General features: G+C 33.3%; 1 protein-coding gene across 8 annotated transcripts in view; it reads right to left on the bottom strand.

Annotated features, from left to right (window-relative positions):
* The window catches only part of TCF12 (transcription factor 12), a 379,393-nt gene that overhangs the window by 43,073 nt on the left and 316,425 nt on the right, over positions 1-19,895 (bottom strand). For 5 of the 8 annotated variants that reach the window (XM_030878793.3, XM_030878803.3, XM_030878791.3 and 2 more), the window contains 4 exons: positions 4,999-5,104; positions 3,827-3,966; positions 3,403-3,547; positions 2,677-2,741 (listed from right to left, as the gene is read on the bottom strand). In XM_030878793.3, the coding sequence (XP_030734653.1) occupies positions 2,677-2,741; positions 3,403-3,547; positions 3,827-3,966; positions 4,999-5,104 (456 nt within the window). Of the gene's footprint in view, positions 1-2,676; positions 2,742-3,402; positions 3,548-3,826; positions 3,967-4,998; positions 5,105-15,999; positions 16,170-19,895 lie in introns of those variants that run through there. The other 3 variants (XM_030878800.3, XM_030878799.3, XM_030878804.3) reach the window with 2 other exon arrangements.

Raw genomic sequence — 19,895 nt, forward strand, 5'->3', positions numbered from 1 at the left:
TTGTGAATGTATTATCTGGCCTTACATGTTTAATCACCCAGTATTCTGTGTGCTTTTTAATACATAAACTGAAGAACAAAGGTTGTAACCTCTGTTTCACACATGAAAGACCATCTAAGACATATATCAGACATTTGGGGAGCTATTAGAAATAACTTCTAATGACAATAGCATGGCATTTCTCCATCTAAACCTAGATGCTGTATTTAAAATGTCACATTCTATAGAACTTAAAATTTCAAATACTCATGGTCACCATTTCCAAAGATCTGTAATACCTAACATCAAATTCTGAGACGCATGTCAGACTCTCAAATGTAATCCTCATAAAATTCCTTCTCCTCATCTCTTCTAATCCTTCCTATCCCCAATGTAATTTTTTGTCTGTTTTTCAGGACATTCTAAGAGCACTAAAGTGAATGTGAGTTTGTAATGGAAGTTAGAGAAAGAATGTGTTTGGGGGAGGTGTCTGGTGCAGAGTGGGGCAGGAGATGGATTGAAGGAAGGGATCTGAAGTGTGCAGACTATGGCATGCAGTGATGGAGCAGATGGAATGCATCACCATCAGCTATGACAGAAATGATTTATGGAATGACCTGGCTGCTCCTGCCTAGTAACAACACAGGATGACAGAGCTGAGTTTCCATGACAACCAAAGCCCACCCACTAACTAGATTAAACATTCTCCCCTGGCTTCCACTCACACTGAATTTAGATCTTCTTTTCCAAATGCCAATTGGTTTAGCTAGTATGTTGGTCATAATATGGCAGAATAGTCAAGGACTTGAACGGTAACTGAAAAGGAGCTTGGAGGACCACTGACAACATCACAAATTCCTGCCTGCCTATCTGCCAAGGATCCTTTATGGAAGTCTTCCTTGAATAAAATAAACAAAAACTTTTGAGAAAAAAGCCCCTGAAATGCAGGTTATACTTTTTTAAGTTGCTTAGTATCGAAAGTTCAAATGTTACTTGTCTTTCTACCTGTGAAGTATCTGCTACTGGATTCTTACAGAATCAGCAGAAGGAACTGGCAAGTCAATCAAATACCTGGGAGGCACTCATTTAATATTATAGAATAATTTTCTTCCAAAGTAGGTCGTTTACATCATGTGGAGTGAGTCCAGAATAAGTGAGACCACTCCCTTTAATCCTCATCAACACCTTGTAAAATAACAGTCACTGTACCACTGTCTTTCTGGAAGTGAAGCTAGTTAGATCAGATCTAATCTAATATCTAGGCTTTACCTTTCCTAGCCTGGTGATCCCTAGGGCAAGTTACTTAATCTTTCTGAGCCAAAGTTACTTAACCTTTTAAACCTTAGTTCCTCATCTGTAACGTGGGAATAATAATGCCAACCTCACAGGGCTTTCTTGAGGATTAAATGAAACGACGCATGTAAATGCTTAGTATAGTGCCTAGCACCTAGTAAGCATACAAATTACAGATGATATTTTTGTGGGTTTTGTTATCATCATCATCATTTTTGTCATATGATGCAAGACTGAATTCAACAAACATTTACTGAGCTCTATTTTGTGTGAGCCACCACTATGTGGTAGATGAATTTGACTTGGCTTCATTTCTCAAGAAACGTGTACTGCTCTAGAGTAACATTTATTTACAGAAACCATTCACAAAGAGGTTTATCTCTTTAAATTTCAACAGCTGCTTCCTACTATTCACACATTAAGTGGTCTGCCTTTCCCATGAACAGCAGCAAATGTGTTTGACAGAGTTAACTGCACTTCATAGTAAGACATAAGTAAGACAACTCTAAAAATTCTGAGAGGCATATCACTCAGGAGGAAAAAAGGAAGGAAGAAAAAGCCTAAGGAGAAACTTTAGAAAATACAAAGCAGAAGTACCTCTTAAATAATTAGATTTGGAATCTTTATGGACTACCGGTAAATGTTCTCCCAAAAGAGTGGATTTCGTTTCAATGTTTTAAGGATCATATATATTAAAACCGATCACTGCCTTTATTAAAGCAATTCATTGCTTTGTCATTAACATTCTGGTGTGATGTAAACTACTTGCTGAGGAAAATACTATGGGATTCCTTCAAATTAGTTTTACTCATTTCAGCGTGGGTTCTTCAATGAATCTGTTTTTTTCCTTTTTGGAAAGGCTCTCATCTCCTATGTCTTAAATGAATCAGCAGCAGATGCTTATTCTTTCCTTTAAAAAAAATATATAAAATACCTTCCATGTTAGAAAAAAATCCTTATAAAAGCACTTCCTTCTCTGGATCAGAAGAATAACTGAGTTATGTTTCTTGGTTCCACTTGACTTATTTTAATGGGCAACTCACAAAGTATATGTTTAAAACTAATAAACAGATTTAACTATTAACCTCAGTAATCTGTGCTTTAGATTTCAAAATGCCCAAATTTCTTTTTCTTTTCCCTACATTTGTTGCATTAAGACAAAAACAGATATTTAAATGGAAAGTAGAAGGACAGTTCTTGTGGGAATAGGGTGGGAAAGTGTTCTTGTGAATTATTTTAAGGGCAGTACAAATCAATACAAACCGAAAATAGCTCTAAATGAGCAATGAAGTGGTCCTGTTATAACTACACCCTTTAACTATGACGCATACTGCCCACAAAATCTAACCACTGCATTCAGCAGTGTAAAAATCATTCAGCAAAATATGTAAATTCAATACTTACAGATGCCAAAGCTTTTCCAAGTGCATCACCTGTCTGTGAGCTTCCAGCAGCATTTCCTCTGGTTCCTGAATATTTCAAAGAGGAAAACAAATTAAGAAGTTTAGCAGGCAAGGAGGCATGCTTTTTTAGCACTCTGCCATTATTTCAATGGTGTTCTCCATTGTTGTTGCACATCTGTCACAATAAACCTGCAAATACTCTGCATGTGTTGTATTTAGTAAGCTAAAGTAAAGGTGGGTTCCTTACCAGTTTGTACATTAATGAAAATCAGAAAGTTTCTCTTCCTCCTTTCTTTCATTTTTAAACTCAATACTAAAAAATACGTTGAGTCAAAAGGTACAAATTTCCAGTTATAAGTAAGTACTGGGGATGTACATGATAAATATAACTAACACTGCTGTATGTCATTTAGGAAAGTTAAGAGAGTAATCAAGGGTTATCACAAAGAAAAAAAAATTTTCTATTGCTTTAATTTTGTGTCTATATAAGATAATGAATGCTCACTAAACTTATTGTGATAATCATTTCATGATGTATTTAAGTCAAATCATTACACTGTACACCTTAAACTTATACAGCACTATATGTCAACGGTGTATCTCGATAAAGCTGGAAAAAAAAATATGAAAAGAACAAAAATATATATATATGTATTCAAAAATATGAGATTCACTATAAATCGCCAAATTCAGTTTTAGGGAGTTTTGCCAACCTAAAAAAGCTCACCTAGGATGCTATCTGATCCATTGATGGGAGGGGTGTGTGAGGCAGCAACATAAGGTGAACTGCTGGTACTGGCACGGTGGAAGCTGGACATTGGTGGAAGACTTGTGTTTATGTCTGTTGGTGAAACTGAGTGTGGAGGATAACTCTAAAGAAAGGGGGAAAGAGACATGATCTATTAAATATATTTTCTGAATAATATGCACATATAACTGGGCAACTACTATAACAGGTTAAAAAGAACATCATAAATTAGCAGCTGAAGAGCACTACTCTTGTCATTTACTTTTTCAAAAGGCATGAAGTAAGCCTAGAAGTATTTCAAAATTCAGAAGTTTTGGCAGAATCAAATCTTACACTTGTAATCCAAAAGAAACACAAGTGAGGACAAAGTGTTGCTGCACCCTAGTCATGTGTTACAGCCTACCAAGCGGTCATGTGAATGAAGGCTGCCATAACTACTGGATTGAGACATGTGGGAAGTGGAGGTCCCCAGAATTCCACCAAAACCAGGCTGGCTCATCCCATTTGATGAACTCCAAAGGTCAGAAGAATTGTGGGTCCCATCTAAGACAAAAAGAGAAATATAAAATTTTCCTTAGCCAATATTTTTTCTTTTATTTTGATGATGCTATAAAAATTCAAAGGGTACCCTCCAGATAGGTTTTTCTTCCCCTTTCCAACCTAGTCTTACATCTAGTTTTCTTCCCTCCAAACTGTATAGTTACTATGTTAAATGAAGGAAAAAAGCTTTATAGTTAGAGGGAGAAAAAGTAATTGAAACTGTAGTAGGCAGGTCATTATAAAAATCCTCACAAGACCTAAATTCATATCAGGGAGGACAATAAAAATTCCAAATCTGGAGATAGGTTGGATTTAACTTTTGGTTAAATGGTATACCCATATACAAAAAGTTCTTAATCTATAAGCAATGTATATTATACCAAACATTCTCAAACTAGAATAAAGAAGTTTCTCTTACAGAGAACCTAAGTAATGGATAATGACTATATTATAGTCAGCCTTCAAAAGAAATGTGTTAGCAATGACTTCACTCACCAATGTAAAGTCAAGGAACCATTTATGTAGTAATTTATTGCTCCCATAGTCCAAAACCACAGAAGACCAAATAAAAATGATTTGCTAACAAGAATGAAAGGAAGTGCAACACTTTTTCTCTCTTAAAGTCTTATTCTGTTCTATGATATTCATTTTTTATTTGCACTGATAATTCTAGGGGTGATATGAATCTGTAATTTAAACAAGAAACTAAAATTGTTAATAGCTTTTATACATTTAAATCCTAAAATGAGAAAGAGCAGCTTTACTCACTTTTCTCAACTGAAGTCCTTTATAAATTCAATCAATATTAGATGGGCACTCCGATGCTTCGCTGAGTAATCCAACTACATTGCAGTCAGCAATAATTAGCAATAGGAAACTTTAAAACTAAATTTTAATTTGCTTCAGCCAAACATATCTAGATAAAAAATGTCTGAACTTCTATACAGATATTCTCTTTCCTCACAACTTTAAAATATTAGCTAATATACAAGAGATAACTGTTGTAGTACTTGACAACTATTTGGCAGTACTTACCTTGCATAAAGAAAGTGCTAGCAAACATACTGGTTGGTGGCTTGGGAGATGGATAACTAGGAGATTCACGGTTGAAGTCATCTGAATTTGGGGATGGTGCATATACCTTAAAATTAAACAGGAAATTTAATTAAAATGTAAATGACTGTCATACCACTTATGTAAAATGTGTTACATATCCTGAAGGGCCTAAAAAGGCCTATCCAATATCTAAAAAGGCCTACCACAAATCCAAACAAACGGCCTAAATCCTCATAAATAACGTCTAACTTGGATATTATCTACCTGTTTGTTTTTAGCTGATTACTAGAGAAAAAACTATTCTAAATATCCCTGTAATGCATCTTTCTGTGACAATTACATCAGGTGGTTGAATAAAGTCACAAATGTTGACTTTGCTTACAAAACACAAATCCATATAGGCTCACGATTCAAAATGTGATAGTGGAAACTAATGTCTTTTGAATACAGCATGAAATAAAATTTGTTTTATTTTATGAATTTGTTCATAAAATCCATTCTTTTCACTGTTACAAGATTTATCAAAATCAAAATGAGTTAGACTAAATGTTACTATTCTTTATGACTATTAAAAGTTAACTGTGAAAGGCACAACACAATTGTTCAGAAACTTCCTTAACTTAGTAGGGTTGGCAAAATTAAACCAAGTTCTGCTCAGGGGTTTTAATTCTTCAATTTCAAGTAAATTTTCAAGTCTGGCACAGCTTTCAGGAAAGGCTCATTTAATCTGTCAGAGCAGTATTAATTTCCTGTGGTAAACCTTTGCTTCAGATAAACAAAGTATGAACATTTTGAATTGGCAACTGGCCAACTCTGTCATTTCTCTGGAAAACTAAATGGGCATCCAAATAACTGTAATAATCAAAACATGATCAAACCATTCTCATGATAACTACTGAAACCAAGAAGGAAGACAAGTAAGTAACACTTAAGGTGATACATGGTCTGTTAAAGTAAAAGTAAACCAGGAGTCAGGAAGAATGGAAAGGTGTCCTACTGTGAGCAGTGTATGAAACGTATTTCTTTTGTTTAGTCTGATAAGGGTACAACTATTAAATTTTAATCCAAAATAAAAATTCAAAGTGTTCACTTAACGTGGAAAAAAGTAACTAGCTCAATAAAATTATGGGAGGATGCGTAAAAAAAAGCATCCACATATTTTTTGCATAAGCACAGAAGATTTCTGGAATTACACGTAAGAAACTTAATGGTTACACCTCTGGACTTATAACTGGGGAGGAAGACGTTTGCTTTATGCCTTTCCACACAGTTTGATATTTTTATCAAGTATACATTCCTATGCACTAATAAAAAAGTGGAGGAAGCACACACAGATTAAAATGGGAGCCAATTTTTTATTTACATAAACTGTCATTTATTCTTTCTCTGAGGCATTAACTAACTGTAAAGATTCCTGGCAAATTACCTAACCTTCTGAGGCTCAATTTCCTCATTTGTAAGATGGTGCTAACATTACCTGCATGGGGGGGCAGGGGTTGATGGGAAGATTAGATGAGATAATACATACAAAATGTTTAGGGAATTCCCTGGCGGTCCAATGGTTAGGACTCTGCCCTCTTAATGATGAAGAAACAGGTTTGATCCCTGGTTGGGGAACTAAGATCCCACAAGCCGTTCGGCCAAAACAAAACAAAACAACCTCCCCCCAAAACAAACAAAAAAACAAACAAAACCCACAAAAACAACCTGGATTCCTCAAGATGGCTAAGGCGCACAGAAGGCTCGAAAATGTTTAGCATGGTAACCACTCACTACGTATTAGCTAATAATATCTTTCTAATTCTTATTAAGAGCAGTTACACTGCTACATATTGTGCCTGTTTAGTACTCAAACTGCTATTTCTTATAGTTTTTGTCTGACATCATCCTACTTATATACAGTTCACCCTAGATAAAAGGTTAAAAAGTCAATTTTTAGTGTTCTTGCTAGCCATGCTACTATAAGCACAGGTGTGTCTTTTTAATGGACTGCCTTTCAGGTTAGTTTCCTACTTCTTATATCCCAGAGCAGAAAACACACACTTGTGGTACCTGAAAAGTTTGGGACAAGATATATTCCTAAGAATTACCCAGAAGGATCCTAGATAGGAGATTATGCATTATACATATTAAACATATTTTTCTAGTTCGGTGCTATGACATAAAGACAGAGTTAGAATGAAAGAACTGGATATACACAAATGTGTTTGCAATGTATTAGATAGGCTGATAGGCAGGAAAAGTTTTCAGGAAAGGAATTTTGTACTTTTTTCTTTTAATCAAGTTTCAGCATCAAAATTTAGCTTTAGCTAGATGTCCTCTGTCCCCTTTATAATATACAGATTTTTCCCAAACTATGCTGAAACAACAAGAACGAGATGTAGAAAGAAAATACAAATGAGAATAAAATTTAGAAGACAGCATTAGAACATGTTTTTGTCACAAATGCTTATTTACTATGTATACCATCACTGATCTGAAAGTATACAATATAAAGTTCTCTAATTCTATCTAGCTTTTAGATTGAAACAGTATGTAAACCTCCCAATGATACTTATGAAAAACTCCAGTTTTGATGTGTCATTTCACACAAAAAATCTACATAATTTGTCAGTTAAAATTTATATATAATCTCCCAATAGATATTTCTTTATCCTTATTTCTATTCAATTCACTATATTCCATACAAGATAAACTTACACTTTAAAAATTTTTAAATGTATGCAATTATAAAAGCAAAGAACTTCTGCTGATTTACAAAAGAACTTTTGCTGACTTTACTGATTCACAAATCGCTGTAAATAAAGGAGAATATGCTGATCAGATAATGGTTAATTGATGACTATCATGGAAAGCAAGAAAACCAAGATAAAACACACGAAGAAGAGGCTTGCCTGCTTGCATGTAAAAATTTTGAAGCTGTATTGAGAACACAGGGCTCATTTTAGGGCAAAGTTGTTTTTAATGTTAGTCTCTATAAATAGACTTTGAAAAAGATAAATGGACTTTTAAAGAATAGATCTTATAAATGAAAATGGTAAAAACTCTAAATAACTATAAGTTTATCATTTATTTACTAACATAAGTTCAAAGTTTTTATCATGATAAAAATGTTTTGAAAACCATGGTTCTCAAAGAGGCCCATCTAACAGCATTTCTAACACACGACAAAAAACTTTACTTTTGGTATCTTAACCATAGCTTGCAAAAACATAGATGCAATGTTATGAAGCAGCAGTTGTGCCAGTTGCGATTTTTCAGATCAAAGAGTTCTTGCGGCAAAGCACAACTGATGTGGTCTCAAAGACTTTATTAACTCCAGATGTAGGAAAATAGTCAGCCAATTCCACAAAAAGAGCAAGTCTCTTTTAGTTACAATCAGTACTGGCCACAAATTAAAACCAGACTGCTTATGTCATCTGATCACCTGCACATAGATGCCAGTTTTTTCCTAGTTAATGATCTAATCACACATTTAAATCTTAAATATGATTTTGTATCACAACAAACAAAATTAAGAGAAAGGAATATGTGTGCTTAAGGTGATTAAAATCTACCAGGAGTCACACTATTTTAAAAAGAAACAGAAAAAGTACAATTAAATAATTTAAGATGTTCTATTGAAATGTGGTAATTAGAAATTTTCTTTAGAATTCTAGCCTCCATTTCAGAATGTCAGGTTCAAAGTAGGTATCATGTGGGAATGTCCTTCTTTCTCAAGTACTTAATTTTTCTCCTCCAGGAATGTAAAAGAGAGAAATTTTGAGTGTTGGGTGAACAGAACCATAACATTTACCTCAACTTAAACGAATATAACTGAAAATCTAACAGATACCTCTCCTTTCATTGTTAAGTATGTTTGAAAAGAATAAATTCACAGTAATATCTCTACTGTCCTCATCCCATCAACCCAAACTTACTTTTTAAGAGTGACAGAGTACTTCAGGGATGAATATTTACATTACTCTATACAGTGATTACACAATTATCCTTGGAATGTTTTAGCTCATAAAACCAATTGGAGTCAAGTTAGCAAAAACATTCCTTTTTTTCCTGCTTGGGTGATTCAGTTTAGTCATATGGATCACCCCAATTCAGGGCAGTCCACTCTGTTTAGCTTTAGAGGCTGGAGGTGTGCACTGTGCTCTTGATTTCAGTGCATCCTTCCTGTAATTAATATTGGAAACATCTCTGCAAGGCAGAAAGGCATGATTTTCTGACAGCTGTTCAGCAAAGATGAAAAAAAGTAGAAGCTTCTGCTAAAAAGATATTTTTTTCTTTTTATCTTGTCACATCTAGTGATGAATTAAAAGATGATGCCATTCCCTATGCTTTTAAAAATAGATCCAAAGCCTGTGTGGTACCTGATATCTTTAAATGTTCTAAATGATGAGGAAATGAATTGGGAAATTTCTTTAGTATGTGACAATAGCTCGCTAGATATCTTAATTAAGATACACTTCCACAGAAAATGAGAGGAATGCTTTAGACGGGCACTGTCCAATAGGTTTCTGTAATAATGGAAATGTTCTGTATCTGAAAAGACAGTAATGTATCTTTGTCTGTACAATACAGGAGATACTCGTTACATGTGACTACTGAACACTTGAGATGTGGACAGTACAAGTGAGAAACTGAATTTTTAATTTTAATTTAATTAATTTAAATAGTCATTTGTGGCTACAGGTTACTATATTGAACAATACAGGATGAAATCACTCTTCCTTACCCACGAGTTTAAATAATAATAAATAAATTATTTATAAATTATTTATAAATTATTTATAAATTATTTAATTTAATAAAATTAAATTATTTTGAAAGAAATATTCTAGGAGTCTCATAAACTCCAAAGGCTATGGAACGAAAACCAAAACTCTTAAACATTTTGGGAACACCTTTACCTAATTTGGAAAGAAGAAAGACGGAGAAGCTTATAAATTTTTCTGAACATGCTCTAACACAGAAATTATTACCGATATTTCATTATGTTTAGGCTTCTATTAGCGCTTTTGTCAAGATGGTTTGACTAGCAGTTCTCTTTAAGTTCCAATATGTTAAATACCATTAAACACTTTAATGCTAACATTAAACCTCCAATGTGTGAAAAGTTTATGCTAATAGCATAAATCATCTCCAGCATAATCTTTATCAACTTACCAAAATAATAAAGCAAAACAAAATCATTTGGCTAATTTACCCTACCATCATAATTTTAAAATAAAAATGTGATACTATATTCAGGAGCATACACTTAATTTATCTCATTTTATGTAACTATATTTTGTATTAAGCAATAAAAATTTTTCAAGATTTAGCTGAGTATCTAAAACCTGACAACTAACAAACAAACAAAACAGTTCAGGTCACTGGAAAAAAAGAAAACCCCAACCCAACTCAAATTCTAGCTTTAAAATCTAATTAAACCTCTGGGCCACTGATTTTAAAAGTAGGCACATTTAAGGGTCAACACTCAAAAACTAAGAAAGAAAAACTAGGTAATTATTATAAGAATTTTTTAGTTACTGCTGGTCAACCTATGCAAGTTTCATACACAATAATATACATAAACAGTTTCCTTCTACCGCTGCATTTTGTGGGACCTGAATTTACTAAAAAGAGGCTGCTTAAAAAAGAGTAAGTAAAATTTCTGCTTTAAATAATTGGACTCATTGAGATAAGAGTGCTAAGTAAGTAAAAGTTAAAGAAATTTTAGATTAAGAAATTTAACTAAATTTAAATTTAGTTAAATTTAAATTTAACTAAAAGTTAAAGAAATTTCCTAAAAACTATTCCCTATTGATTTTTCTGATCATTTTGGATCCACTGTTTTCTATGCATACTGACCTTATGCATAAACTTAGAGAAAAAGCATATCTTTAACATAAATGTCAAAATCTTAAAGTTTCTGAAATTCAGGGCTTCCCACTTTCCTGGTTCTTTCTTTAATCAAAATTAAAACCAGCACAACCCAAAAGAAAAAGACATTTAAAAATTTAAGTACATGAAATAGCAGTCTAATTTAAGAATCTCCTAATATCCAAGAATATTTAAACAAATGACAGATTTGATAAATATCTCAATGTTTTCAGTATTTTAATATTACATAAATGTAGTAAATTTTGCCGTAAAGTCCAACCTACTACTCAAGTTTTTATGGTAATTCCAAGCCTATGGGGGGGGAGGAATATTTATATAGTTCCAGTACTAAATACTGTAAGAACTGAAACCAAAAGGCATCATAAAGCAAAATGTCTGAAGTAGGACTAACTAAGGGACACACAAGCTATCCATGAAAGATTCTTTTCATCTAATTAGTTAGCCTGATAAAAACACAACTGAAATTTCTGTAAAAGGCATATATATATGTTCATATTTTCAACACTCATAAATAAAAGGACCAATATCTTTTCCCAAGAATTTCCGGAGAGCGATTTGGGGTGAAATAATGTAAAATTTCCTTTCTAACAACGATAAGAAAAAGAATTCTAGCTTTCAGTACAAAGCAGCTTAAAATCAATTACTACTGCTGCTGTCTAAAAAGTATAGTTGAGTAATAGTGGTTTTCATGTGTGAGAATTTCTTCTTAGGTAAGTCAAACACATTTTAATTAATCTTAACATCACTGAGCGTATTTTATCAGTTCTTTATTGTAACCAGTATCATTTTTATAATAAGCACAAATTTTTTTCCTGAGAGATAAACCATGGAATTTTTAAGGGACTGGGTTTGAAACTTGTATGCTAGGATAATGTACTGAACAAATCAATGAGTGTCACTTCTTCGCTATCTACATTTTAAAAATATTTAGACCCAACAATACAGCACCTGATCCCTTTCTTCAATATGTTCATGAGCTAGTGGAAAGGAACATAAATTTCCTTCTAAAAGATTAATAAACCTGACCCGTGACAACATATTCTCCTGGCAGAGGCTTAACTTCCTGGTATTTGTGTTCACTTGAATCAAGAAAAAAAGACCTTCTTGGATTCATATCTAGAATATCGTCTCATACATTTTTGATAAAGGGAAAAAAAATCAAAGCAGATTTAAGCTAAACTCCTTGTCATCCAATGTCTTTAGCATTCTAACTTCAGAGAATGCTTAAATGACTTCATGTTTTCCTCATCATACAAATGTTAGATTTAACCCTACTGGGCCCATAGCCAGCCTGGAAATTCGAGTTAATTAATTATATACTTTCCTCTCTCATGTTAATTAGCAGTAAATCCCCAACGGAACAGAAATGTAGCTCTATATACTCTCATATTGGTTTCTGTGCTTTTATTAACTGAAAATGTTTATCTGAAAAATAAATCTTAGAAGTATTTACAACGCAATTTTAGCTACTTGCTGCTCTAATTCTTATGATAATACAAATTATGTGGGGAGGCAGGTGCCAAAACCATGGCTATACCAATTTTCACTACTACGAGTTCTATTAGAAGAGGCCTTCTAATTTCCTGCATTTAAAAACATATCTAGGATAGTTTTAAGTTCTTCATCTTAAATAGAAACTAGTAAAAAGCTGCTTGACTGACCATATCAATTAGTATTCATAAAATTGTAAGTCTGATCATACATGCAAAACATATTTATTTGTAAGAATGGCCTAGTGTTTTTCTCAGTGACATTTTCTTTCCAACGGAGTACTTTGATACAACCAGTAGTAAGGATAAGTGAAATCTGGCCCTCTGCTATGGAGACTAGTTTACTTGTCCTTGGATGATAGAAAAGAGAAAACCTGCTCTTAGGAGACAGACCTGGGTTCAGTTCTGGCCTCAATATTTAACTAGCAGGGTGGGGCTTAAACAAGTTACCTAACTTCCCAGCACCAATTTTTCCTTACTTATAAAAGGAGGCTAGTAACAGCTAAATGACAGAGTGGTTATGAGAATTAAATGAGGTAAACATAAAGTCCCCAGCGTAGTTCCTGACACAGAGTAGCCCTTATGATCATGTTAGTTCCTGTCTCTTCTTTCCCAGATTCCATACAAAGAAGGTGAATATTCAAAATGTGTTTCTAAGCTTGAGTTTTAAAACTTGGATTTCTGTGTTGTCTCTAATAATAAAATAATCCCCTGAAATAATGAAAAGAGCATCATGCCTGTACTTGCTGCAATTTTTATACCTGGAACACTTTATAGCATCTTCAGTTCAAGGCCTAGAAAATGGAGGCTAATGAGATAGGTGAAGAGAACAGGAATCCTCTCCTCCCAAAACTTTCCTTCCTTTACCTCTAAGACTTTCTACCTTTCGGCATAAAGGACACAATTGAGTCATATCAATGAGAAAACTGAGTGCAGGCCAAGTTCTTTATAAGTAAGGAATCTCAGAAATCCATTATTCCTTGCTATTTTTCAAAGTTCAAAAAAATAGATAATATTCAAAGTGATTTTAAGTCCCCTATTTATCATAAACACATATTAATATCTTATAACATGGCACATAATACAGCTACACAAAAGCTACATGTGATATAAAGCATTAATCCCTTCTCTTTTCTGATAGTGGGGAAAACAGGGTTAACATTTTTGCCTTTTTGCCTTTTCTTTTCTGCACATAGATGCCCAAGCCTCTTATATTTCCAACAGTACAATACGTCCACATAATCTTAAATAACAAAATATGAAAAGGCTCTTCTCTTATTAATCTCTTTTTTCCTAGAGTCTGTTCAGTCTATTTATTAAATTACCCCAAGCATCCTTAAATATATGGAAATCAACTTGAAAATTTAAAAATAAAAACCAGAAAAAAAAAAGGAAAGCATTTTCTTTAAGGCCAGTATCACTCAGGATTTCTCACTCTTTCATAATACCCGTAAAAGGATCTTAAAAATGAAATCAAAATATTAATATTCAAAATATAAATCTGTCCTATCATCTTAAGATAAATTGATAAAATGGAGTTAAAGAGTGAGCTTAAATTTAACCGGTTCATTATGAGAATTATACAAAAATTCTATAACTCAAGTGAGGAAATACATTTCACTTAGACTCTGGCAACGTTAAAGTGCTACTTTTTACTATAAAGCATTGATGGGCAGACATTTCCCAATATATACAAAGATGAAGTATTTACCATAGTCTTTGGATAATATAATTACATACTATACGATTTTCTTATTGAAGAGTTAGAACAATAATAAACTAGATGTGGTAAAAGTAAAACACATATAAGACTAAGCGCTTATGATACAGAGGACTAAGAAAATATATCATCCTTTATGCATTTTTCAAGAACATAAAAGTCACCTTTGACCTATATCAAGCACAGGCTATCAACTTTCAGGCTACACTTTTCTAACATACCAGCCATGTCATCTACCGTAAGCCTGGAAATACTTAATACGATCAAAGCTGTTCCCCACCCCTCCACCCCTAAATGTAGAACAAAGAGAAATGCTGTAATAGAGTGATCTGTGCTCTTGAAAGAATAAAATCTAAACTCAATCTGAGTTATAGTCTCTCTGCTTCAGGGGTCCTGTATGATTAATTTTACTAAACTTGCACACACACCATTTTCAAACAGACTATTTCACTTAGAATAGGACATAAAAGAAAAAATTTTCACATTTGAAAGACAGTTGCCAAGGAAATTACATAGAGATCAAGTTATTTCACTTATACCACCCATCTAAACCTACCTCTCACATTCTCCAAAGCTCTGTTTATATGGCTAGTGTGAACACATACTTTTTAATGAGTTTAAGGATATTTTGGCTTGATTGTCATCTAGTAAGAAAGCTTACTGAAAAGTTAAGAACCAAATGCTAACGAAGTCCAAAGAGGCCTTACCAAAGCAGTCAGAGAACGAAAAAGTGCTTTCATTAGTTCTCACGTACACTGGTTAAAGTCATATGCTACTTTAAAACATTTTCAAGTGATAAAAAGGGAAGGGACCAACATAACTGACTCTATACCTATTTTAGGAAAATGTGATTAATTTTTTTTATAACTTCAAACATTAACATTAAAAATGCCTCTACTCCTGACCAAAAAAAATTGCTAAAGTCATTTATGTATTTAATAAAACACCTGAGCTAATACATTGTTTTGGAAAAATTGAGGAGGAAAATACTGTATTCCTGACATAAACCCAAGATTGCTATTCACTAGTATAACATTTTTATGTTTATCAACTATCTTATAAAGATAAGTCCTATTGAATATTCCAGAAGTTCACCTTCTTTTTAGAATACACAAAATCCTCTGACTTAAAGATATTTTTGTAGAAACATACTAAGTAATTAATACAGAGTAATTAATTTAAAAAACAGAGAAGTTTTACTTAGCAACACAGAAAGGTATTATTTTAAAACATCTAACCATGTGCTATAAATCGACCAGAAATACATTCTTTGGAAAATGTATAAATGCACTCTTTGAAAAATAGTGATTTATTTTATGAATCTGTACAGGGTCAAAATTCTAGTTTGATTGGAAACAGATGGTATCTGAGTAAAGTCAGGCTCCGGACCTGAAACTCCAAACAGGAAATACGGCCCTCACTAGCTGACTGCTTCCCTAATCATTCCCAGAGCTTCATACTTGTTATTTTTATGAATATCTAAGATGACTTTCATCTTTCCCTTCTATCTACAAAGCATCAAGTAATCTTCCCTCTTTCTCTCTCTCTGTTATATATGTATTTTACATGTAGATTATATGTTTACAATATAAGAAAACATTAAAACTAATGTACTTTCAAGCTCATTACTAGTAAAGACATCAGGCATTAAAAAAATATCCCACAAATTCAAGTTTATTTTCTATATTATTTTAAAAATAAAAGCCAAAAACTATTGAGTAACCGTGTCAAAGACAACTTTGCTAACCATACTTACAAAGAAACATACAATCTTAACGTATTACAGAATATGATAAAACAAAACCTCACAGGTTTTAGTAAAAAGTAATTAATCTACCCTCCTTTCCCTTAAACCAGTTAGAAGCTATCTGAACAAAGAAAAAGACTTACCGTTTTTCCATTGTAGTAATACATCAAAGAATTGCTGCCCATTCCAGGGACAGGATAAGCACAATACATGTTGATTTTGAAAATGTTACTGTTTGCAGCTAATGCACTCAGCTTCTCTCCAAGACATACATCCACACAGCCAAACAGAGTTAAGTCTTCAGCACTATGCATCCACACATGATCTACTCAAAAGGAACTTATGCAAAATAGGACTGAACCAACTCACGGAGCAGAGAGGGAGGGTTTGTGCTGTAAGTAACCTCTTTCAATCTCTATCAAGTCCTCACACTGGTGGAGGATACCAATAAGACAAATTCTGGAATTTTAAAAAAATACAAGTCACAAGTGCTAAATAATAAAAAGTGATACAGTGTCTTGGAGATAAATAGCCCAAGGAATTATTAATATTGTCATATATATAGTATATATGTCTCTTACAAAGAAAGACAAACTGACAGATCTGCTAACCTATTTTTAGTTTAAATTAGAGCACTTGTAGCAGGGAAACCTAGCTTGCTACACCTCTAGCAACATTACCATCTGGCATGGCCTACAGTTGCTTCTAACGATGATAAACACATGATCAAGCAATCAGGAATTGGAAACACTGAATCATGTGTAACAAGAAGGATCTAAACAGTTAAGCCTTGTACAAAGTCACTTCCTGGAGAAAGCGGACCTGTCATGTAAGTACCTCTAAACTAGCTAGAACAAACCATGATTTTTTATGTTATAAAAACGGTATGGAAAGAAATTTGAAAGGAACACATTTCATGAAAAAGCTCATTCCAACAATTCAAAAAATTATCTTGAAAATAAATGATGTTTTTAAAACATAATATTTAATATAGGTTTTCAATTATAAAGCTCCTTAAATTCCTCACTCATAACACCAATTAAAAGTTTATAATGGACTGCACTTTCCTAGAATATGTACTAAGCAATTCAATAATTAAAAAGAAAAAACAAACAAGGTTTTGTTTTCCCTTACATAAAAATATGAAAGGCTGGTATGTATAGACAAAATGTGCACTGTAGCTAATAAACTAAAAAAGATTTCTTGGAAGTCTTTCCTCCAAGTTCATTATAGTTCTTAACTAACACTTAATATATTCATATTTTTATGTTAATGTTCAAATTTCTCAAAAAGGAAAACTAATCAGTGTGGGAATAAACATCTCATAGATTTAAAAAATTCATTATACTTAGAAGTCAAAAGGTCTTAGACGTTGTTTTGCCAATACTTTGTTTCTCACACACAAACATATTTCATTATTTTAAAAAATTTCAATTTGTCTTTTGGTGTGGATTCTAACCCAGAAAAACAGAATAGCAACTTTTCTTTCCTCTCATTTCCCCCCATGAAAACCTCTTTGTACTATCTCTTCTCCCTGTGCCTTGCAGGTTCTCACAAAACTGTTAATCAGAGGACAGCTCACAAGCTGCAAAAAAGGGACACATCACTTTTTTAAAGGCACCTTTCATGAAGCAGAACTGCTCTAAGGGAATATTCTAGGAATATTCTATAAGGGACCCCCAAACCCACCATTTTTATGAAAAATATTGATTAAAATATAACAATAAAATCAAATAAGACAATAAGGCCAGCTAAGTTCATAATGTTTTAAAAGCTTATGGTGTTGGAATAACAATAAAACCTCCCCACACTCTCCAGATATAGAAAAGGCTAAGCAGCAGCTGCAAAAGAACATCACTGTACAGCAGACCATTAAAATGCCAGTCTGCAGAGTGGCTTGTAACTTCCTCCCTCCTGAGAGACCACAAAGACCCATTTCAATCCTTAGAGAACTGTGTAAAAAGCGTTGACTTACAATTAACAATGCCATGCCTTAAAACCATTCAAGTAAATTTTAGTCTTTTATAGACATAGTCTCTCTCTGACAGAACAGCTTAAAAAAAAAAAAAAAGGAAAATCAACCATCCAAAATAAAGTTTCCTTTTTTCCTTAATGAATAAAAAAAAAAACCAAAAACTTACTTTTAAAATAGAAATTTAGGGGACTGGGGGAAAAGGGCAGCCACAAAGCACTTCAACATTTTCTTCCTACAATCAGTAGGAAGCTCAGCTTCAACCTGAGAAAACTTTTATATATTGATTTTAAAAAATCCACCTACAGTAGTTAGGCTTGTTTCTTTGGGGCTTGCCAGAAAAGAGAGAGTACTATGATGTTTGTTAAAACAAACAGCATAATGTAAATCCAACTATGCAATCTTGGCTATTAAAGCACAATGAAAATTTGAGTATTTCATTAACAGTTCTTTATTTTAGAGGCAACTATATGGTATTCTGAAAGTAATAAACAAATATCCAAGTTTAAAAAGTTCAGAGTAAAACCAGACAGCATAATACTCTTTTACTGTTCTAAAGCAGTTTATTAAGGAACTGGATAAGACTTGCTATTAAACCTGAAACCTGAACTTTGAAACATAATAGTTTCTAAGCAGAGCTGAGTAATTAATTAAAAGCTTTTGCTTCTACTTTTCATTCCTCCTCTCAGAAACACAGATACAAAATCCATACATGTGCTTAAATGTAAGATGGAGCCCCCCCCACCATGTACCCAACACAATCACTTGGTATACACTACTGCCTATACTGAGGGCGGATGTAGAAACGTGAGGGAAGAGAGAAGAGGTGGGGGGGGGTGGGCATTTACATACATATGGCATTAAATTTATTCCTCAAAAACAGCAAATCATCAAGAAAACTGGTGGTAATTTAAATAAAATAGTCCCGTATTTTACTCGTCTGCTATGGTAATGTCCTTCAAGTTTGCTACTCCAAAATAACATCTTTTTGAAGTCTGCCTTACCCAAAAGAAAGTAAAACTGGTTGATGTAGACATATTTTTAACAGTTACAAATTATCTTCTATGATAAAGTCCTTTTTCTCTTCCTCAAAAATATTTTTTTAAAAAAATCTAATTTAATCTATGTAACAGCTGCAGCACAATTTTTTTTCTTAAGCAGAATCATATTACGGGAAAAAAATGCATATAGATGGATCAAGTGCTGTTCTAGTCAATGCAGTTGTTTAATCTTTGCCTCTTTTTTTTGAAGGAACATGTCAAGGGTTAATCCTATGACTCAGTCTGACAAAACGAGTCAGCTGGAGACAGGGCCACTTTTTAAACCTGATTTCAGACAGACGTGCAGCCTGCACAGGAGCTCTGAACTGTCATGCACTTTTTATCCTGAATTGTTTCCACCCGCAATTCTACGTAATCACTTATGTGTTATTCTAAGATTATGTGATCTGACTCAATATTCATGCTACCTAGTCCAACAATCTAAAAACTCACCAACTTTTATAGCAAAATGGGCATTACTGTACACACCGGCAACATGATTAATGAAAATGTCAGAGAACCCTGAAAAAATATGACTTGGAGCCATACATCTTTTATTAGCAAACTGATTATTCCTGGTTTGAGGATTACTGCATTTCACTGATTTTAAAATATACTTCCCTGCCTTCAATAGTTCAGGATGTGATGTTTATTGCCATTCCAACAATCATCAAGCACAGACCTAAACTAGATAAGAAAAAGCTATGATGTGTTTTGCCTAAGCAATTTACTTCTTTCCAGAAGATTTAGGAAAAAATGTTTCCAAAAAACCTACTAGGTAGAGACCTTCTGGCAACTTCAGTTTAAATTCCAGGCCCTTATTTCCTTCTTATTTTTCTGTTGACTGGGAAACAGATCATCCTCGGAGAGCTATGCAAAATTTCCTGGGGTTACCCATGCAATATTTTAATTTATTTTATTAGCTCTTCTTTATCCTTGATATTTGGATTGCTATAACTCTCAAATCTGTTTTTTAAACTATCTTAAACACGAATGTTTCAAGAGTGACTTAAAATTCTAAAAAAAT

The sequence above is a fragment of the Globicephala melas genome, chromosome 2 (assembly GCF_963455315.2).
Source record: "Globicephala melas chromosome 2, mGloMel1.2, whole genome shotgun sequence".
In the NCBI taxonomy this organism is placed as follows: Eukaryota; Metazoa; Chordata; class Mammalia; order Artiodactyla; family Delphinidae; genus Globicephala; species Globicephala melas.